Source organism: Trachurus trachurus, assembly GCF_905171665.1.
Source record: "Trachurus trachurus genome assembly, chromosome: 15".
Lineage (NCBI taxonomy): Eukaryota > Metazoa > Chordata > Actinopteri > Carangiformes > Carangidae > Trachurus > Trachurus trachurus.
Genome location: NC_139906.1, coordinates 19,291,337 through 19,313,521, shown reverse-complemented (window position 1 = coordinate 19,313,521; position 22,185 = coordinate 19,291,337). Strand labels below are relative to the sequence as shown.

Sequence of the window (22,185 nt, the reverse complement as noted above, 5' to 3'; positions counted from 1 at the left end):
CAGTAAAGAATCTGCTGACTAGACATTTATGTTTTCCTCTGTATACTTCACAGGGCTCCATGTTCAGCACTCAGGCACCAGAGTCATACAACCTCTTCCTCACCAGTGCAGTCACAGATGGTGTGAAGATTTGGGATCTCCGTACACTTAGGTTGGTATTGATTTTGTCGATTCTGCTGCAGTTGTCATTAGTTTGCATTTGTGAAATGTGAAAACATGGCAAGAAAGGTATGTTGGAACAGCAATGTCTGTATTTTCCTGTTTACTAAAGGAAAATCAGACTAAAAAAAAACCTTTGTGGCATTACAGTACTGTAAGGACTGTTAACCACAGCGAAAAGTCATTGATATCCAATACATTTATCTTGATTTTGACATGAAATGACTGACACATAATTGTGAAACTACTTCCTCATTCAACTCAGAGTCAGGCATGGTAGAGCCTAAATGCAAACTCTATAACAGATTGCCATCGTTGTTTTTGTGTAATATTTGTGTACTTTTTTATGTTCCCAATAGAAAGACAGACTTATTATGTCTGATGTGATGAGTAAAATCCATGATTCTATTAATTGCCAATAATAATAATGTATTCACTTGTAGTTTTGTTCCCACTATACTGTCACATAACTTAAAAAGATCCTACTAAGTCCTTGCTCTGGTTGAAGGGTTACTACATATATCAACTCTGTTATCCAGCAGCAATTTATGTTCAAGCACATTAAGGAAACAAACCATTACTTTTTTCTATTCCTCCACTATTCCAAGGAATGCAAAAAGTACCCTTTAATTACTGACACATTTTTTCTCAGAAAAACATTCCTAAGTTGATGAGTGAATCAGCAGTTGTTCAATTTCCAAAGTACGTAGCTTAGGATATTTTGCATTGGCCCTCAGTTGCAGATATCCTTATAAGGCAGATAATTCAAGTAGGCTCTGTTGGATTTCAGAATGTTCTTTTTGGCCTGGTAGAAGGCATTATTGAGTATTTCATTCTTTCATGTCTGTGATTGCTTCCATGTTTAACTCCTCATCCAAGACTCCATCAAAACCTTATTGCTATCTGATAAATATTTGTGCCTGGTTTCCAGGTCAACTTCTGTTTCTGAGAGCTGTCATCAAGCTTCCTCAGCAGATGCGGTTCCTCTGAGGTTAAACATATGGATGTATGGAAATATTACATTGGAGGATATTTTTCATTTTCTCAGCCCTTTTAATTTTGTTTCCCTCTTTGATAAACCTTGTGTGTCTTAGTACCAAATGTTTTTATATTATGCTTTTTATATGAGACCTGAAGTTAATGGAAGCAATTAATGCAGTTCCCAGTTTTCTCTTCACGATGATGGAGGCAATATAAAAATTCTTGGAACAACGTGTGTTATTGGTAAAACTTACATAAGGTGTTCCTCATCATAATGAAATTATTTTAGTCCGTGAAGCTATTTCCTCTAAATGGAACATTTTCATATATTCATTGCTCAGAACTTGGCAACAGGAGCACGAAAAAAGTTTTATCAGTGGTGAAAAAGAAATTAATTCATGGCATTGAGTGGGTATTTGTTTTGTTTTTTTTGTTTTGTTTTAAATCTACACAGCTAGAGCAATATCTGAACAAGCATTGCAGAGTTACCAGAGCATAACCCTGAAACATCCTGTTTCCATCTCATATCTTTTGATATGTAGATAGTTTTTTGACACTTAAGTTACATTTTCCACATTTTGTTGAACTGAAAGCAGAGGTTACAGGACAAGATATCTCTGAATGTAAAAACCAAGCTTTTTGAATAGCAAGAGGAGTTGTATAGAATTTTCATTGCAGGCAAAGTGTAGTGATGTAAATCAGTAAGGATGATCACGTGGTTAAAACCTGACTGGTAATGTTAATTTGACATTCTAAAAAATGTAGTGTTTTGCAATCTGAGTTGTTTATCGAGTGACTTTATGATAACGTTTTTTATACACAACTACACATACAGACGGCCTAAGTTCAGACCAAGTTGGGGTTAATACTGTATTTTGTCTCTGATCAAACTAGAGAGCTTCCAGAAAAACCACAATGGGAAATGTACATTTCACTGAGTGGAAACTTCTGAAACTCAATCTTAATTTTATTTTGCTTTGTCACCAGAGAATCCTCAGCACTTTTTGCTCTTTCCTCTTCAGACAGAAGCATAAACATGCATGATACCCGTGTGTATCCATCAAAGATTGAATGAGGGTAATGGTTTTCCACACGTTTATAAACTATGTAAACCACTGGATTGGTTACAGTTTATTGTTCAACCCCCCCACACTTCACTTACCCTTTACAATTCCAGATAAAAGTGTCTAAATGTGGTGCAATTGTAGAAAAGGTTCCAGTTTAGGGATCTACACACCAGCCCTTTGCATGGTTAAAGATCAGATCCACTCAGATACGGACTGTAAAGCTAGAGAGAACAGATGGTGATCTGTTTCTCTTTAGCCTGTTGATGTATCCCCCTTAAATCTCTTGGAATTTCCATCATGTGATAATTTCATGCTGAGCAATGCATTCTATGACTAGATTTATTTATATTTAATAACATCAAATAATACAATAAAAAGCAAGCGTTTACCTGATTTGCACTGACACAGGTAAATTGGGTGAAATATATTGGCTGCAAATAATGACCCATGATTAGCCTGCTGATTACCTTGATGACTGATACTGAATACCCAGGTGCATTCAGGAACCACATAGGATCCCACTCAAGAGAATCAGACCCTCTTTTGCAACCTGTGTTAGTCATCAGGCAAATGCCGAATAGTCATCACTCACAAAAAGCGAAGAATGTGTGTGGGATTCGGCCCAGCATCTCCGCTCCTTCAGTCAAAACATTAGATCCACTTTCTGACCTAGAAAACCAGATGAGTGTTTACTCAAACTTTTTAAACTGCTTCTCGTCAGTGTGGTAGTGACAGGTTGTGTCAGCTCTGCTGCAGACCCTCCAGATTTACTGATTGGGATTTAGAAACAGATATGTCTCATCCATCTTGTTATGCATCCAAATGATCAGAGGTCAGATTTGTTTCTATTTTTGTCATGAGCAGTTCAAACTGGAGACAATATAACGCTATTTGTTATACTTGTAATTCAAGCTAACCTGGTCACATTCAGAAGTATTTACACAATGAAATATTCTAAACATCAAATTCAATGTTTTTGGTTCTTTGTCTTCTTGCAAATGGCTTAGCACCAATCCATCAGCTCCACAGTCATTAACAGGTGTTAACAGCCTGCAGTGTTGCCAAATTAGCACATTATGTCGCTACATTGAGAGACTTTTTTGACAAGGTGTAAATATGGTATGTGGCTGGACTGAACTGCAAGCAAAGTGAGTAGAGCTTCCAATTCACAGGGCCTTGCCTCTATTACAGCAAATAAAATATGCACCATCATTCTTAAAGGAGGGAGAAGAATATCTAAACGTGAAACATACCAAGCAGAGAGAGCAGAAAAGAGGAAGGAAATAGAGAGAATCAATTGGTAACTGCTAAGCTAAATTAAGTAGCAGATCTAAATAACATCTGAACAACAGGGACACTAGCAACTGGCAGTGAGACAATACACTTAAGCAGCACATCAGTGCAGTTATAAAAACCCCTGCTAAGAAATAAAGGGATTTTGTCCACTGAAACCTCAAAGGGGTTTTTAATTTGAAACAATTACAGGAAGCATTGAATTTGTTGAACTCTTTCAAACTTATTGGAAATTGAACTGTATTAGAAAACTGTATGTGAGCACAGAGAGTAGGAGAGAAGCAAACAGATGAGTGAAAACAACAAAGAAGATGTTGATATCAGTTTTTTACAGGGTATTTTATGAGCATAATGCACTCATAGGTATTGGCCAAATCTTGTTTTCCCATTTTAGTGGCTGCATTAGCTGTCAGTCCTGGCCAAATTTACTTTGAGGGCTGCATGGGTAGATCCAGTGCAGCCATGACCCACTGAATACTGCACCACAAAATATGTTGACTCAGTCTTAATAACAGTTCAACATTGTAAGATTCATAAAGGTTGTGTTTATTGCTTAGCAATTAAATGAATGTGTTCCCATGTGTCCACCCTGTGTATATTTAAAGAACTCTCTCAGACTGGGTATATCAAATTTCTTCACATTCACCAGTGAATATGACCTACTTTTGCCTCAGCTTAATGACATTAGCATGTGAATGTGAATGACAAGCTCTCACCAGAGCCAGAATGCCAGCCCATATAGAAACCCTAGCTCAACTAGCTGTTAGTGGCATTGTAAAGACATTACATGCTGTTGCAAACCAAATGAAACAGTGCAGAAGTTGCACGTGGGGGCCATTCGTCATCTACTACGTCGTCTTTTCCTGTGTTTTACTTGAGTCATGCTAAACTCCTTGTCTTCAGCTGGTTTCAGATCTTTGTAAAATGCAAAGTCTGGGTAGGATATCTCACTTCTCATCTCACTTGACCCTCTCTATTTCACAGTCAGAGGTCTGAGTGAAATAAAAAAAACAACAACAAAAAACAAAACAAAGCCAACACTGAAATAAATGAAACTGAACCAAAATGTAGTTTCACCAGATAATGTCACCAGGTTCATAGAGTTAATGAGTTTGTTAACCTGTGTGCATCACTTCCTCAGGTGTGTGCGACGTTATGACAACCATCTAAATCGCTGCCATGCATGCTCCTCTGCCATCTCACCATGCGGCCGGTTCATTGCTTCCGGCTCTGAGGATAACTGTGTAAGTTTTGATATGTTTATCCTTGTAGAGTTTGTGTTTCATTCTCCCTTTCTTTCTACCTTTCTAGCCAAACTATCCCAGGCGGTCAGGATTTGTGTAAGCACTATTTGATCGATTATTATGATAATACATTTTTTTATTTATATGAAACTGAATGAGATGACAAAGCAGTTTAAGAGGCTGTCCATCAAATCCACCCACAGCATAAACACTGTGGATTATTCACAAAGATGCTAACAAATATGTCACTCTATTAGAGGCGAGTTCTTGTCAAGACTTTGATGAATCTGCCATTAAGAAAGCAACACAACATCTGGGACTGCAGATGTTTTCACAAAGGTTTACAATACCATAAGGTAAAGGGGCAGATGAGTCTATGCTGCCATGTGTGTTAAATTGGGGCAGAAATTCACATCAGCAGCAAAGTATTCTGATGAGTGATCGATGACAGTAAGTTACCATGTTTATTTATGCTTTAAACCTTTAGATCGCATTTGATTTTGTAAATGAGAAAGACAGCAACATATCTTTATCAGTTCCATCTCCATTTTAGGTGAGGCTTGTTTGTGCTTGACTCAGAGATTTTTATTTGGAATCGAGCCTTTTTCCATAGAGGTCAAATTCAGCATTCATGTTGAAGCAGAACTGTTTAATTGCTTTTCCAGACAGTGCCTTTTACTCGTTTCAAGACATTTTCAGAGGACTGCCTCCCTTTTCCTTAACCATCTCTCTTCTTTTCTGCCGTATGTGCTTGTTATTAATTATGGCTACCGCGCATAACGTGGACATTTGAGAGCATCTCTGTCGACATCGGACATTTCCAACGTTTCGCAGAAATCGGGAGAGTATAGTGTAGCGAGCTACACCGTATTTATTTGTAGCTGCCCAGAGACTTCTATAAGCCAGGCACATTTGTACTTGTCTTAATATATCAAAAAGCAATCATGGAGGAAAAAAAAACATGAATACTCGAAAAAGACTCCCTAGATCATGTTACACATTTTCCAAAAAACAGAAGGCCAAAAACAGTCGAAACTGAATGTGCTTTCTTTGTGGTCAGTTTTAACCTGTCGTATGTTTAGTCGAGATATGTGTTGCTTTCCTTTGCTTTGACCTTCCCTCTTATCATTTGTTATTAAATCGATTGTTTTAGAGGATGGCAGTGCCAAGATGTATGCCCACTCTCTCACTTTTCATACCTCAGGCTCTCTGCTTCAGTTACTGTTGATATACTGTGAAGTGATACATCTGGGGATCTCTGTTATATTTGAGCATACCAGAAACTTTTCCTTCCAAGTATCTAATGCCTTGCTAGGCACTACACACGTCATATGCCTCAGACAGGAGACACTCTACCCATGGACTTTTTGACAAAGCGTTTTTCAGGGAAACATAATATAAAACAGCTGCAGGGATCTGATGTGTTGCCGTCTGGTAACAAACATCCCCACAGCTATTTTTATCTGTGTTCATGGCAGTGAAGCAAACAAATGAGGCTTAAAAGTCACAGATTTTACTTAAATAGAAAAAAAAACTGTGCTAACAAGGTGATGACACTTTTACATTTTCTAATATTACAGATCTAAGTGTTGTTTCAAGTATGCAAATGTTCTTTTTTGCAGTTGGTGCTAAGAGTCAAATCTACACCAACAAATAAAGGATCGGTTAACAAGGCTTTTACTGCCTCAAATCAGAAAATAACAGTAAACTATGTGAAAGGGTTCGTGTGGATTTTCAATTAGTCTCAATGGTGCTATTAGTTTGTGAAGAGGTTCAATAGCCAACACTTTTTATTGCAATGCCTTCTGGATTTACTGCAGACAGGAAGTGTTGCAGCATGCGATGATGCTTCTATACACTTGCACATTCTGCTTATAAAGATTTTGCGTTTAAAGCACAACTTCATGTGTTGAACTTGATGTAGAATCACATGTTGGGCTAACCTACAGGTGCAACAGAAAACATTTCTGAACCTACGACCATCACTGATGCTCGTTGCTGGATACATCACATTTGAAACTTTCAGCCAGATGTGCAGTGAAACACCAGTTTTTGGAATCATGGTTTAAAGTTACCGTAACACAAGCAGTTTTACAAGCAGGGAAATCAGGAAATGTTACTAACTTTAGACCATTTTTTGTTAGCAAGGAAACTATTTGGTGACAGCTTCTGATACACAGTTTGTTTGTCAGTGAGAAAAATGTTGGATATTGTTTCGATATCCAGACATAGTTCCTGAACTCCAGGCTCATTTGGGTTTCATTCAGCAGCAGGGATAACTGATTCTGGCACAGATGTTGCATGATTTTATGTGTTTGATTACTGATATCATCATGCGCCAAGTCTCACTGTCTAGCCAATCTCTGAACATAGTCAAAAATGTCTGGTGATCATCAAGAAAACTGTAATCAGTGTGAGAATATTTACAGTAAGCTATTATGGTGTTCAGACTCGATAGTCTATTATTGACCCCCCCCTTCGCCCCCAAAAAGAATTTAAAAAAATAAATAATGGACATGGCATAGCTGTGTACACACACAATTGACTGCACGTGCATAGAGCTTGGCTTTTACATCTGTGTGATGGAGTTCAAACTCAGAATGATTGCAAAACTTAAACAGGATCAGCCAAGGGTTACCATCAAAGTTGAAACTATCCCTAAAGCAACATTTCTTTCAATGTGTTTGTGTTTTTGCATTTTGTATGGTATGTACTGTATTCCTGTATGAGTATGTAATATACACCTATAATGAGCTCACTAAGTGGGTCAATTTAACTCATTATGTAGGGTCATCATGTCCCACATCTGTACATCACTGTGTGGTACATTTCACTCCTGCTTTTGTTCATGTAGGCCATCTCATTCTTTTTAGGCCTATGTGTATGACATCCGAAGCAGCAGCTACCTCCACAAACTCCAAAAACAGTCCGACACAGTGCTCAGTGTGGCGTTCAACCCTGCCAAACCAGAGGTAAGAAGAACATTTCTCTATCTCGCATCATCTTGAATAGCGCATCACTCTCCACATCCCTGTAATTTTCCTTATCAGAGTAAATATTTTTGCTCAGATATAGTGAATGTCTTACTTTGACTTTCCCTTACTGACATCAGACAGCCAAAGTAAAACCAGAGATCGTTCTTACTCTCCAGATGTTGGCCTATGTTAACTCTGCATAAACACCCCAGGGGACACGCATACAGGCAACAGTGTTAATGTGTCTTTCGCTCTCGACTCTATCCTTTCATTATGCTGGCTCATCAATACTGCAGTTATAAAAGGCTTTGTTTATCCTTGTTTTCATTTGGCAAGGTGGATATTGTTATCTGCATCCTAAACAATAAGCTGACCTCAATAGAAAATAAAAAAAATAGGGGGAATAATCCTCCCCTGCACATCCAAGCTATGACATCACTGGCTATGACTATGTGAAAGTTTTGTTTTTAATTGTTCTTAGGTATGAAGGGAAAAATGTTTGGAAGAGGTCAAGGTGATAAGTAGTGTCAGTCAGAGGTCATGTCATCCTCAGTCCACAGAAACCGCCTCACCTCTGACATCTTATTTAAAGAGATATACCGTTAATTTTAAGTGCACTAGGGAAATTAACAAATAGAAATGTTGGCATGTCATTAGCTGATGAAATATGAGGTGAGTTGAAAACAAAATTCACATTGCATGGTCTTAAAGTTATACTCTATTCACCACACAGAAATATTGTGAGTCAGGTGGTTGCACAGGCCTGCATCATCTCCACTTGCTGTGGACTCTGAGTGTTTGTAAAGGAGGAATGATATCCTCAGGCTGAGGTCACATAGCAGGGCTTATTGAGACCATCCCACAGTTTCAGGGTGGGTGGAATTTATGTCAGTGACTTCACAGGATCTCTACAGGTAGCCATAAAGGAATTCAATATAAGGACTGAGCTAGAAATAATAACAGGCTCTTTGTATCATTGCATGTGTGTGGGATGGGTGTATAACTGTAGTTCTATGTGCTAGTGTGTATGTGTTTCAGTGGGTGCATATTCCTTTCCTGCCCTTGTATATGTAGTACATTATACTAAAATAGCTGACAAAACAAATTACTTGCATACAAAAAAATGGGAATATAAATACCCAGCATTAACAAATATATACACCCTATACGCTACTGAGACAACAATGTTAGCTTCCCAAACCAATACCATTTTAATTTAACATGAATATCCCCAAAATCACTCTGTGGGTTTAAGCAGTGGTAGCTAGTTTATAGTCCAATCAGATAATGATTACTGCTCTTCCGCACCATAATTCCGTGGGATCTAGTGACTCGCTGTGTGCCCTGTGCTGATCCACTTGAATGACTGACTGCCTGCCTGCAGGGCTGTTCCAGCCTGTCACTGGCTGCACAGTCAATACAGGGATGTGCTTGTTGACTTTCACTTTGTTTCACGACTGTTAGTCAATTTTCCTGAATCCTAGCTTACTATTATGCCATTTTTTCCGCCTTCAACAGAGACAAGATTCAGTATTGAGCTTCAAATGTCAAAAATGCTCTGTTTGTCGCTGTCATCATTTTTTAGTTGAAAACAAAATGAAGTTGTTTTATATACGTTTCCTGTTTACTATAAAAACGTGAAGTAAAGCTACCACAGGACAAAGAAATTGGTTGATCTCAAATTGTCATAAGGATTCAGAGATCACAGTGCTACTTTATGCCAGCATCCTTCAGTCTCTTCAACAAAATCTCCAGAGTATTCCCAGGGTGTTTCATTGTTCAGTTAATGATTTCACTTTGTAACTGTTCAAAGCAAGTAACTTTACAGAGACAGTTTTTAAAATCTAACATCACAACCTCTTGAGACTTCTTGTTGACTGTCTTTAGACTCGAAGCACATGTTTTAAACCTGCTTGTCCATCTGTGGAACTCCATTCAATTGAACTTTGCAGCACAATGATATGTTCAGATTTCCAAGTTTGAAAGTGGAAAGTTTGATCCGTAGCCATTTACTGGCTGAATTGCAGTGATCTGCAGAATCTGAAGACACACTTCATCACTCAGAACATGCTCACTCCTCATCAGTACCTCTGTACATTCTGTTTTGTTTGATAGGACATGCAGTCAAAGCAGAAAACCCCAGAAATCATTAAATGTTGGCACTTTAGACTGAATTGTGCATATTCTATTTAAAATTGTTATATGTATTTATGATTAAAATACATAATCACATAAATCTAATTGCCATAGTGATATACCAGTAATACCTCAACAAACAATTTCCATACGGAAATCTAACTATTTCTTTACATATGTTCAGATTTGTGCAGCAGATATATTCATGTGTAATTTTTCATGAGGTCATTTCTGATTGATTTCTTTTCTCAGATTTATGTCACTGCCCATCTCATACTACAGGTACCTGCAAAATTTGACCAGATTGAAGTAATAAAATTCACAAATGTGTGAAAAACCTGGAGGGCTCCAGTGGGTCTGCAGCTAAATAAAGAGCCATGACAAGTCTTCCCACGTTGGAAATCAGGATGTCCGCATGGGAACACCATGATTCAAAGTGAATAGCACGAGAGAGAGAGCTGTGGTATTTACTGGATTTATGGGCAGTACCTGGGTCTTATGAGTGGGTTTCGTGCCTGTTTTGTTGCATTTGGTATAATTACCAATGACCAATAATACTGTGGTTTCAATAGCCTCTTATGGCACAAGCAATTCTGCTGACAAGCTTTTTGCAAGTTTTCTAAATGCAATAAGCGCATAGTTATCTTGTTCTTGCTGCTCTTCCACTGTGGCCTGTTTTATGTCTCTGTGGGCCTTATCCTTATTTCTTGAAAATTCACTTGAAGATTCACATCATGTGCCCCTTAATTTCTTCAAATTCATTTGTGGTTTGAAAAACCTGTTATAATAAGAGGTCCTCTTACCTTTTCACCCCTGTCGCAGTCTTCGGTACTGGACAGAGCTAGTTCAGTTTTTGTGGAAACTGATTGTTTGACATGAGCTCAGAAGATGTTGTGGTTTAGTCCGTTATTGCTAAAAGTGAAAAAAAAGGAAGGTAATTCTTCATTCCTCAGTTCATCCATTCATTTTCTTCAGCTTGTCTGGGATGGGGTTGTGGTCAGAGCAGGCTAAGCAGGATATTCCATGAGTCTCTCTCCACAGCAACATTTTCAGGTTCTTCTTGAGGGATCCAAATGCATTCCTTGGCCAGATGGGGCATGTAATCCCTCCAGCGATCTCTGGGTCTACCCCACGGCCTTTTCTCTATTGGAAAACAGAGGCACCCAAGGGGCAGGCTAATCAGATGCCCACCTCAACTGGTTCCTTTTGACACAGAGCAGCAGCCTCTCCGAGCTCCCTTCAGATGTTTGAGTTCCACACCACAGGGCAGGGTAAATTTGATATGTTTCAGTTTGGGAATCTTAAAATGTAGGTTAAAATTCGCCACCAGTTGGAATTAGATGGCGATGAAAAACTAGTTAAATGTTGATAATGCATCTTACAGTACTGAAGATTGATAATGCTCCTAAACTGAGATGAAACACGCTCTGTTTGAAGGCTTCTTATGCAACCCTTCATTCTTATGAGGTGGTGAGACATGGGAGACAACTTATCAGTCTGTGTCTGAGAAAATATTCACACATTATATGGGAAAACGTGAGGACTTATAATTATTTCAAGATGCTAAGGAGTTGACCTGTATAGAATCCAGAAAGTTACACCCACACTCTCACTTTAATGTACTTGTCATGAGCATTGTTCTATCTATTTCTAAGAGAGGAAGATGGATAGGAGAGTTACCGCTCAACAAATTCTTCTTCACATTAACTGAAAAGTGTTTCTTTCCGACTCCTCAGACATGTGATCTACTACTGATATATTAAATGCCTGGCTCTGCTCTGAGAGCCTGTTTCTAGTTAACTTTGAGTTGGTTGATCTAATGTCTCACTGGAATGGATGCATGAATATTTAACTTAAAATTTCTTTTGTTTGTGGCCAAAGGAGAGACGTGTTAATGAAAAACGAGTTGAAGTAAGAAGAATTCCTGGGCAACAGCCAGTCAGTTTTAACGGTTAACTGAGACCATGGTCTCGTGATATCATAATACTATCACTGATGTATTTCCTGAGCATGTGCTTTCTCCTTACCAAGACATAAAAAAAAACATTGGCAAAAGGTGTTCCCAACCTGTGCTCACCTTGCTTTTTATCCACACTTGAGTGCCAGATGCTCTCCATATTTACTGCTGTGGGAACCTTCCGATGCAGGGAACAGACAGATAATGCAATGCATATTTTCCACTCATTTTTCACTCATGTTTTCCACCCTAATACTTAAAAGACCATCAAGCAGGCAGATCTAGCTCAAGGGTTCATTCCCTCAGGTTGACTTCAGTACTTTAGTCTGTAATGAGAGATCCCAACTTTTACTGTCACTTCACTTTCTTGTCTTGTAAAATGCTGTTGGGATTTCAAATGGCATACTGTAAAGTTTCATAAGCTCCCCTGTGTTGGACCTAAAAGTGCTAGTGTAAAAGTTGACTAGCTAATGTTAGGATATTTTCTCACTTTGGAGTCAAGCAAAGCTTTGTCCAATTTGAGAAGTGACTGAAAACAAAACAGTGTTGAAAATGTACCTCCAATGGTTTGAAGAGATGTAGTATCATATGTAAAGGTAAAGAAAAATGTTTTAGCCTGAGGCGAAACAACAGTGACTTTACAGAAGCGGGTTACTGGGTCACCCAATAGAAATAGACCATATGGACTTGCGCTGTATTTGGGTTACTCAGATTTCTACCATCTCATCCCAAACTGTCGATGGCTCCAATTACACTGTTCCACATCAGCAGTGGAAACCTCTGTACAGTACGAGCCAAGGTCAGCCTCTTGTGAAGTGAAGATGTGTTGCTGGAAGGACAGTGGAGGACAGTGTTTTCCCCCGTAATTTTATTTTCAGTGGTCTGTTTTCAATGCTGATGTGACAAACCTCCTGTCTACTGCTACATCCATTTTGGCCCTTCATTCAGATTGGAGTTTTCATGGGTGGCCTTTTTTACTGTGAACTGCTTGTGAAAAGACATTCTTATGGAATCCGATCACTGGTGTTGGCTGCAAATGCCCAAACCCCTGTTGGTCTCACCGTTTTTTTTAAAGGTTACTGACCTATCCCTAGTAATGATAAACAAAAAGGAACCAAGTATCATTTGATTTGGAGACTCTAATAATTTGTTCTTTACAATCTGAACATTAAAACAGATGAATATCAATTCACAAAGGTAAAGATTTTTTTAAAAATCCACATTTCTATGGAAAAGTTTAAACTGATTCAAGAAAAAAGAAAAAAAAAACTTTACTTGTGTAAAAGTCTCCATATGTTATGTTAGCCCTCATTTAATGTGACTCATATGAATTGGAACATTTGTAAAAGTTGTAACTTACCTGTGGGAGACTTTCTGGACGTGGACAGGATGATGCAGTGGAAGACATTTACTAGCCATGGCCATCAAATAAAAAACAGGGATTTTGCTTTGAATAACCGTAAACCAGGTGTGCTTGTTTCAGGCAGTTTTTTACATGTAGTGACTTGAAGTTTCAATGTTAGCTGAAGCCTACAGTATATATTAGAAATGGTACGTAAAAACATGAGACAAAAATGAGCTAGTCATTAGGGTTTCCTGTCTTTGAATAAATGTGTTTTTGTCTATGAAAATACCCCCGAGTAAGATACTAAACCCTTATCTGTTCCAGGACACCGCTGCACTCAGCAACTCACGTATCTGTCAATTTTTTGTTTTTGTTGGAAGGAGATGAGAAAAAAAAATCCAAATTAGAGCTCTTTTTAAAAGGAAAGTACAGTTTTCATTGTCAGTGTTTTGATTATGTGAGAAGGTTCTGAACTCTTTCCCTCAAGTACTTTAGACCTCATTTGCACTTCATGTGTTGGAGTTAGTGCAGGACTCTGACCGCTTACTGACACAGGCAGCTGTCTCTGAAAGTTAACATGTTCTATTGTCCCAACAAGGAAGATGAACAATGAGTGAATCATCTCATTGGCTTTTAAGCTCAGTCCTACTCTTGTCTCCATGTCAGCATGGATCATCTTTGTTCTTTGCAGGCAGTCAGAAATGCAGCTGGTGTCCCACTGGACCTTTTCACTGTATCATATCATTTGTGGCTATTTGTCATTTGAAAAGCTGTTCACACTGGTTAGTCGTTTTTTTTTCATATTCTATCTCTTCGTTTCCTCTCTGCCTGACCCTAGAGAGCAAAACTCTCCCTTCTTACTGTAGTGGCCAGACAGCAAATAGAGAGGTGGACTCTGCTGTCTGGTCCAGAATGTCACATTAGAGTGAGACACAGACTGAGCTGAGACAGCCTTTCTGAACTGGCCTGGGTTCAGCACAGCTGGAACTGCAATGAACAGGAAGTGAGGAAATAAAAAGTTTGGATCTAGTTGCAAAGTTACAAGAAGTATCAAACCCGTTCACATTTGGAGGACAGCGTTTTTTCACTTGGCCATAGTAGATAGTCCTCTTCCCCTGTTAACCTAAATGGCACACAACATTTGTTTCAATGCAAGACAAAATTACCTTAATATTTTGAATGCAGATATCAAACTGATGTGTCCTAATGCTGTAAAAACCGCAAACAAGCGTATTGTGATCCTCCTTTCTCATAACATACACCTATTTTTCACAAATAAACGTCACGCAGATACGCAGATAAGATAACATATGAGAGATGACCCATCATGCTGTAATTTTTGTGATGGCATTACATTTGCCTTTAAAATGGTTGAGTTATTAACAGAACTGGTCCTCTGATGCATGAAACTATGGAATGCTTTGAGTCTGATCGTATCTGTGTTTCTCTGCATTACGTCCACTCAGACCTCCACCTGCACAGACACTGACTAGAGGGGGGAGTAGGATGAACAGGCAAAAACAGACATTTATTAACTTTTACAGATACTTCCAGTATTTGGTTATAGTCATTAATATGATAATAATATGTATGATTATAGCTGCCATTAGATTAATGCTAACCTAAGTGGTATTCAATAAAATTAAATAAAAATACATATTACATGTCATCTCCAATATGATTTTTAATCTTTGATAGCTTTTATAGATATCAATTCCAAAAAATAAAACAAATGTGTTTTATTCTTCTAGAAAGTAACTAGTTACAAACATTGATAATCAATTTAACATTATTTGTGAAATTATGAATGAAAGGGCTTCTTTGTAAGTTTTGGTGTAGCTACATCGCCAATGTTAGCATAGCAGCTGTGTGTTTACCCGTTTCGAATAAATGTTTGTGAGTTCAGCATCAGTCTTCATTCCTTGACTCACCAAGAGCCGTGTCCAGTGGTGGGAAGCAGCTTCTGCTTCTTCTACTGAAGTTACCAGCTAGCTGTTGTCCAGACTGTCTTGTTACTTTGTGAAAGCACTTTCCACGATATGAGCCGCAGAGGCTGAGTTATATTAAAGCCCCTATTGTCATGCATAAAGATTAATACTGTAGGCCGTTAAAATAAGATATAAAGGACTGTAGGCTACACCACTGACGAGAGACTATACATTTCTCTTACTGGTAGTCGATACAGAAACATGGTGACTGCCTGCTCTGCTCTTTCCCATCTTTCATATGGATTTCCCCTCAACATGTACATGAACATCCCGCATGTTGGCATTTGTGAACCTTGTGTTCATATCAGTTTTTTACAGATGGATATTTGGACGTATCAACCAAAATGCCAATATTGGACACAAGTGTTCGCCACTGGAAAATCTAACCCACATTGCAATCTGAATCATTGTTTTTTATTTCTCCTTTGAACTATTGATTTGTGGTGCGTGTGTGATTTTTCCGTGGTAGTCAGCCAACATGCCAGACAATAACTTAGATTATGTAATATGCGTGAGACACCCGGCACATTCTCAACCTGATTTACGATCCAAGGATTCCTAAAAAGTTTTGAATGAGACTTTAATATGCTAAACGGAAAAACAAATAAACAAGCAGATAAAATAAGATGCAACCCATATTTGCGTGCATGACCTGTGTGTTGACATTATGAAAAATTACCCATAAAACAAATCCTAGCAAAACTGAAAAATGCTTGCCTGTGAATGATATTACCTTTGAAAACCTACCATATATAATACAGGTCAAAAGTTTAGAACACGTCAGGTTTTCTAGGTGCTGTATAAATGTACATCATTAAATGTCTGTGTTTCTGAGAAGAAACAGAACAAATAAACAACTGTAGATGTGAAACAACAAGGAATCATGATCTAACCTTCTTGTTAAAGAAGCACTTCAGCTGAACACACTCAAGGCTCTTACTCTTAATGTTGTTCAGAAAGTTCATCTCAACATCATTTTAGAATTCCACCACTGTGTTGAACTTGTAGTTTGCTTTGCCTTCACCTTCTATCTAGTCCATCCCTGTGTAAGTCTGGAGGCTGCTGCTAGTCCATTATCTAAAGCCATAGTTTGGTCCTTTTTTTTTTTTTACCTTCAGCTCTTTACCCTTGTACAGTTTAGGGTTATTCACTAGATTTGAACTGCTTAAATTTAAGTAAAAAAAAGGAAAAAATTGGGGTGTTCAAACCTTTGATGGGTACTTTATGTCAGTGGTTACAGGATTGCATTAGGTCATCCCCTAATAAATCTTGGAAATCTATGCCCTAACTGTTTCTTAGAAGTGTGATGTTGAGGAAAACCCAATAACTCACTTGTGATAGCCCAGCACGACCCCTGCTATATTTCTACAATGAATTAGCGCTGACCCCGAGGGTCACCCGAAACATTCACTCAACGTTGGCTTAGCTCGCTTCAGCCTCAGTGAACGGAGGTGGATGGTTGGAGAAGTGGAATGTGTTGGAAACAGATGTTTGTTGCAAGTGTATGACTTCAAAACTCCAAATGTTGTTATCACCTTTTTAGACGACTCAACTGGGCTCGTCTTAGCTCAGCTTTGGTCTCCATGTTTTGCATGGAGGAGTGCGTAAAATCTTGACAATTACACAGTGTAATGGTTTTGCAGTTGATGGAGAGAGCTGTGGTTGCTAATGGAACTGCTCTCTGACCCCCTTTAAGTTTTAAATAGCTATTTTAGCAGCCTGGGGGCAGGACCCAGACAGCACGGCTATTGTTCTTCGAGGTCATTGAGTAGGAGGTCATGGTGAAAGAAGACTTCTCGAAGATAGAGAGGAGCTAGAGAAATGAGCTGTCACACTGTTTGTTTCGTGGGGGTGTTATTCACTAAAAAAAAACACAACCACAACAAATGCCAATGTGGGAGTAATGTATTTGTGCTTACTTGTCTTTGGCTCCACACACACACACACAAACACACACACCTGGAAATCCTCTGTGCGTCTGTCGGAGAAAGGCTGCAAGGATCGCCCATCAAAGGGAGATTAAATCCACCCCAGTTTAGTCATTGTATGTTTGAGTCATCCTCAGACCTCAGCTATTTTGACTCCCTTTCCCAGCACAGGCATCTGTGTGCTGGTAAAAGATGATTTCTCCTGCATAAAACAGCTTTAGTACATGGGAAAAAATGTTGGACTATTGTTGTACCAAATGTGTTTTTTATCACTGCTTGGCAAATGGTTTTCCAAGATTCCCACTGTTAGTGGACTCTAAAAAGATACTCTGTCTTTACAACGACCCAAACTCTCTGAAATCACCGTAAACGACACTGATACCTCACAGCAGATCTGGACGTTCACCCATGCATTCCTGTTAAGTTTGCAATTTGTTGGATTGTTTTTCTCTTTCTTTTATCATCTATGATTTGTGCAGTCCTTTAGGACTTTAAATGGGATTAAGTGTTGTGCAAATAACCCTGACTTGAAGTGGTAGTGTATGACAGATTTGAAACGGTTTGTTAGACACCCTGGTCTTACCCGTTTCAAAAAGAGAAAATAGAGCCATTTGTGAACAACTGTCTTCAATCATGGTCTTCCTTCATATTTGCATACTCCATTTTTGCGCATCTGCAGGTATGAATAGATATCATAAGCCTCATTCTGAACCTCTGCTGATTGATCGTCGAGATAAGTCTCCCTCACTCTCATCTGCTCGACTGGCTGATAAAAAGATGACTTAATCCCCCTGCTTAAGAAGAAATATAGCAATGATGTGCTTGTGCAGATGTCTGCTTGTCTCCATCTGCATCCACATGTTAGTTTTAGTGTGCTTTGTTTGTGTGTGTGCGTTTGCAGATGTGTCTGCTTAAATGGTCGTGCAGGGTGTGGGGGTTGATGTTAGTTTATTGACGTGTGGGTCCCTTATTAATCTGTAAACAGTTGCCTCACCATGACTAGCACTGGCAGGAACCCCAAGCCCCATTTTTGATTAAACAAAGTTATATAACAGAGCTCTGGTCAGGCGGTTTCATGTTTTTAGTGATAAATGGCAGGTGTGGAAAATCAAGAATTTCAATGGGAATCACAGTGTGGATCTTGACCTTGGTGAAGGGAGCAGGTGTGCCGTTACGTAACTTGGTGCTTTAAACGGAGAGTCGGAAAAAGGAGAGCGATGTGTGACACAGTTCCTTGGAAATATCATCCACAAGAGTGAAAGGCTGAACGTGATGTCATGTTTGTTTCTCTGTCTTTCCTAGCTGCTGACTGGGACCCTGGATGGGAAGCTGAGCCTGTTTCAGTCTAGCTGTGGGGCCTGCCTGTCTCATGACACCAGTACTGCTGTGCATAGCGTCCTCAGCACGATTGGGTAATTGCAGCAGGCTGCCGCGAAGACCATGCAGGTTTTGTTAAAGCAGTTCCAACCCCCTGGGTAGGATTTCACTGAGAGGAACACAAGGGTTTTTTTCTTTTTTTTGCTGTCTAATGAAGATCAAAAATAGGTACAAGTTGAAAAAGTTGCATGTACTTGTACTTCAGTGCTTCCAGCTGTCAAAAGGAGCCACCCATGTGAACCCACTCATCCTCCAGGATGTGCATCATTAGACCACTTTTCTTTTGACTGGAATCCAAAGGGTTGTCGACGGTTTGATTGAATATCTTTCACCAGGTTCATTTAACCACTTTACCGTGATGCAACATTTACTAAATAACAACTAATCACAGCTAAGTTTGTGGAAAAGAGTTTTATTAGGAGTTATTCCCATCTGGTCATGCATGTGCAACACGATCAGGGATCAGATTTTGTTTGTACTGTACATGGAACAGATGTAGACTTCTATATTACTGGCTTTGACCACTACTTAGCAGATCAGGCACACAGAGCGATGAAATCAACTGGGTGTAACCATTTCAGCTGCCAGAGACACAGATGCCACTACTGTTCATACTGACACACCCGTCCACATTGTTTGTGCTTTACAGTTACTCTTTCCTGCCTCAGTCACAATAAAATGTTAGTTACACTGAACTGTAATAGAAGAGAATGAAATGAAGAAATGAAAAATGTATTGTAAAAGGGCTTCACTGTTGGTACTTTATAATCTTCTTTACTGTTTTTTACCGAGCTCTCATTAATTCTTTCTGAAAGTTGTGTTCAAATGTAGGCCGTTAATCACATTATATATGCATGTTGAAAACTTAATTCATCAGAAAATCAACGGCCTTTGCGGTCTGACTTTAACATTGCACAAACTGGATTGTCAAGTAACAAACTCAATATAATAAAGTCTTACACAATGGTCTTTGTTATGAGTCAGAACCACAAATCCAAATCCAGCTCTCTGGTTTTAGTTTGTAAGAACAGTCACTCTCTCCCACAAATTGACAAAATTAAAGCTGTGGATTCTGAATACCTCACACTGATCATATAATAAAGACAGTTAATTATGATAGTTTTGTTGTTGGTCCAGACATTGTTTCAAACAGACTCACTACACAACTAACATTCGTGAGGCTGACAATTATTCTTTTATGTAGTAATGATAATAGTTTCTGAAGATTTGAATTACGATGAACTGTTCTTTTTCTGTTTGTTTGTTTTTTACAATTCTTCAATGCTACAGTTGTTGATACACTATAATGTATCATCTTCTTTTCAAATGCATTCATTTTAATTATCCATACTGTTTGAACTTGAGCCACTACATGTATAGTTGGAATTACTCACAACGGGCTATGTGAGATAATTTACCTGCACATCCTCCTCCTCTTCATCCGTCAAATTTAAATATGGCCTGTTCCACTGTTTTCAGTAATGCTCAAATGAGATGATGCATCAAAGTGGGTTTATCCTGATATGTGAGTTTTGAAGGTTATAATAGTCTACAATAAATTCACAGTAACTGCTTATGTTTTTTTTGGGATCACTTCTCGACAATCAAAAACGTTTTATACCAGAAGAACTAATGGAGACGTGGAGTATTCATCTTATTGTCCCAGTTTCACAAGTCTAATGCCAAAGTTAATGTTCCTGGGGAGTTTTCACAACCATTTAATTGGATCATAATTCTCTTTTTATGTTTTCTTGCGCAGAAAACCTCTTATTATCTTCTGCTATGCTGCCTCTACACTGCCGACGGTTAAGTCTTTAGAGAGGATGAAGGAAAACTCTGCCTATCTGGAATGGAATGAAATTTCAAGCATTGCTTACTCCCCGCATTAGGAAAAGATATTGTACTTGACATCTGTACGATATCTGACGTTGACGATGGAGTGATATATCCTGATAGGCTGCCTCTTCTTAACTCCCTCAAGCGCACGTGAATTTCCAGGAGACTTGAGAGCTCATTTGTGCTTTGTCCTCTGTCGAACGCTCTGCCTTTGATTTACTCGCTCTTTTTTGGACCGTGTGCTTTAATTAATGCCAAGACAGACTGCTTGTCAAGATTGTTGTGTGTGCAGCATGAGCATCAGCAGGGTCGGATGAAATATAGGTTTTAAGATAAGCAATCAGCAGCCAGGTTTCCTATCACAAAAGCTGTATTTATACATTAAAGACACCATGCAGGGCCGAGTGGTACCTATTCTTTTGTTATACGTCTTATAGTTCATGTGTGCGTGCGTGTGCGTGCACGTGCATGCTTTTTAGGTCGAGTCAGCCTTGTCATGGTGAGCTTTAGTGTTCCTTTAGTGAGACTTTCGGCTGGAACAAAACACAATAAATTGTCTTCGGAGCAAATTTATGTAGCCGTGTTCTTTCTCCATTTTATCGTGATGGAATGTGTATGTGTGTGTGTGTCTGTGTGTTCAGGAATCACTACCTTCTCTTGAATGAATTAACTTGCTACTCTTAGGATTCGGTGAGCTTACGTTCACAAACCAAAGTGATATATTGTCGTACGCGCACATTCCTTGTCTGTGTGAGGTCGTTTTGGGAGCACTCCCTGCATTGATCTCACCAGAAAAGAATGACGTGTTTATACTTGCAAATAGAAGGATTTCATGAATAGCCACACCCGTACATCATAAAGCCTGCTGATCCGAAGCTTGGTCTCTCACCATGCCTTATCATTCAATTTGACAGAGAGATGATCATAGTCTGTCTGAACTTTCCATAGAGCTTTGGATCCTACATTATGACAGAACAGAACAAACTGTCCTGTCACTTTGGGAGAAGATAAAGTGCAGAGCTCACAATCTAGACGTTCATTTTGTATTCAACTATCATCTCCAACTCCAAAAATATGGTCCGTAGATATCTGCAACATTCCCTGTGAAGTGTTTTGTCGGTTGACTTCTTCTCTGGTCTCTGGCCCGGCCCGAGTTCTGAATGCAGGCCCTCGCTTTCCCTCATGAGTACTTTATATAAAGAAAACCAAGATATACATCACGAGACACGTGCAGTTTAATGATGCCTCAGAGAGCTCCGAGGATCTCTGCTCTTTTGTTTTCGTAAACTCAGCACGGCTCAAAGTCAAGGGAGGGGAATATTTGTGCACATGTCAAAAACTGCTGTCGTAGAGCTGTGAGTCATGCAGGTCTGATGCGTTTCTGGTTTTATAATGTTCTATGAATTATTTACAAGAAATAAGTAGCCAGGCTGATGGATATTAAAGTGATCATCTTTGACATGGGTAGTGCTAGTAATTGCTACACTGCTAGGATATAACAGTGGTTTAGCTCAGAGGCGAGCTACATGATGAGAGCTGTAAACGCTGCCTTAAAAACCTGCTGTGAACTAATGGTAGGATTAGATATCAGCCCCGATAACGGCTTTTCGCAAAACATACTGGGTATCAGGGTCAAACATCATCCTGTCCCTTTGTTACAGTATAAGTCACATGACAACACTCTTTACAATATCCCAGTCAAACAGTCCTAAAGATAGGCATGGGACTTTCTCCTACTGTCTTCTGCCAAGTTTGGCAACTTTGACTTTATTGTTTGCTCTGTCTATTTCCCATCTGATGGCAACTATTTATGACTGATCACTGACTCGTGTCCTGGACTTTCTTGCTTCTCTGCATTTTATGTGGTTGAATGTAACCGAGCTTCCAAGTACTTTGCAA

General features: G+C 39.0%; 1 protein-coding gene across 1 annotated transcript in view; it reads left to right on the top strand.

The window, feature by feature from the left end:
• The window catches only part of wdr27 (WD repeat domain 27), a gene marked incomplete at both ends in the record, with an annotated part of 36,963 nt that extends 18,474 nt beyond the window's left edge, over positions 1-18,489 (top strand). The window contains 4 exons of the mRNA XM_083987569.1: positions 54-151; positions 4,642-4,744; positions 7,618-7,716; positions 18,376-18,489. Coding sequence (XP_083843695.1) covers positions 54-151; positions 4,642-4,744; positions 7,618-7,716; positions 18,376-18,489 — 414 coding nt within the window. The remainder of the gene's footprint in view (positions 1-53; positions 152-4,641; positions 4,745-7,617; positions 7,717-18,375) is intronic.
• Between the last annotated feature and the right edge of the window lie 3,696 nt (positions 18,490-22,185).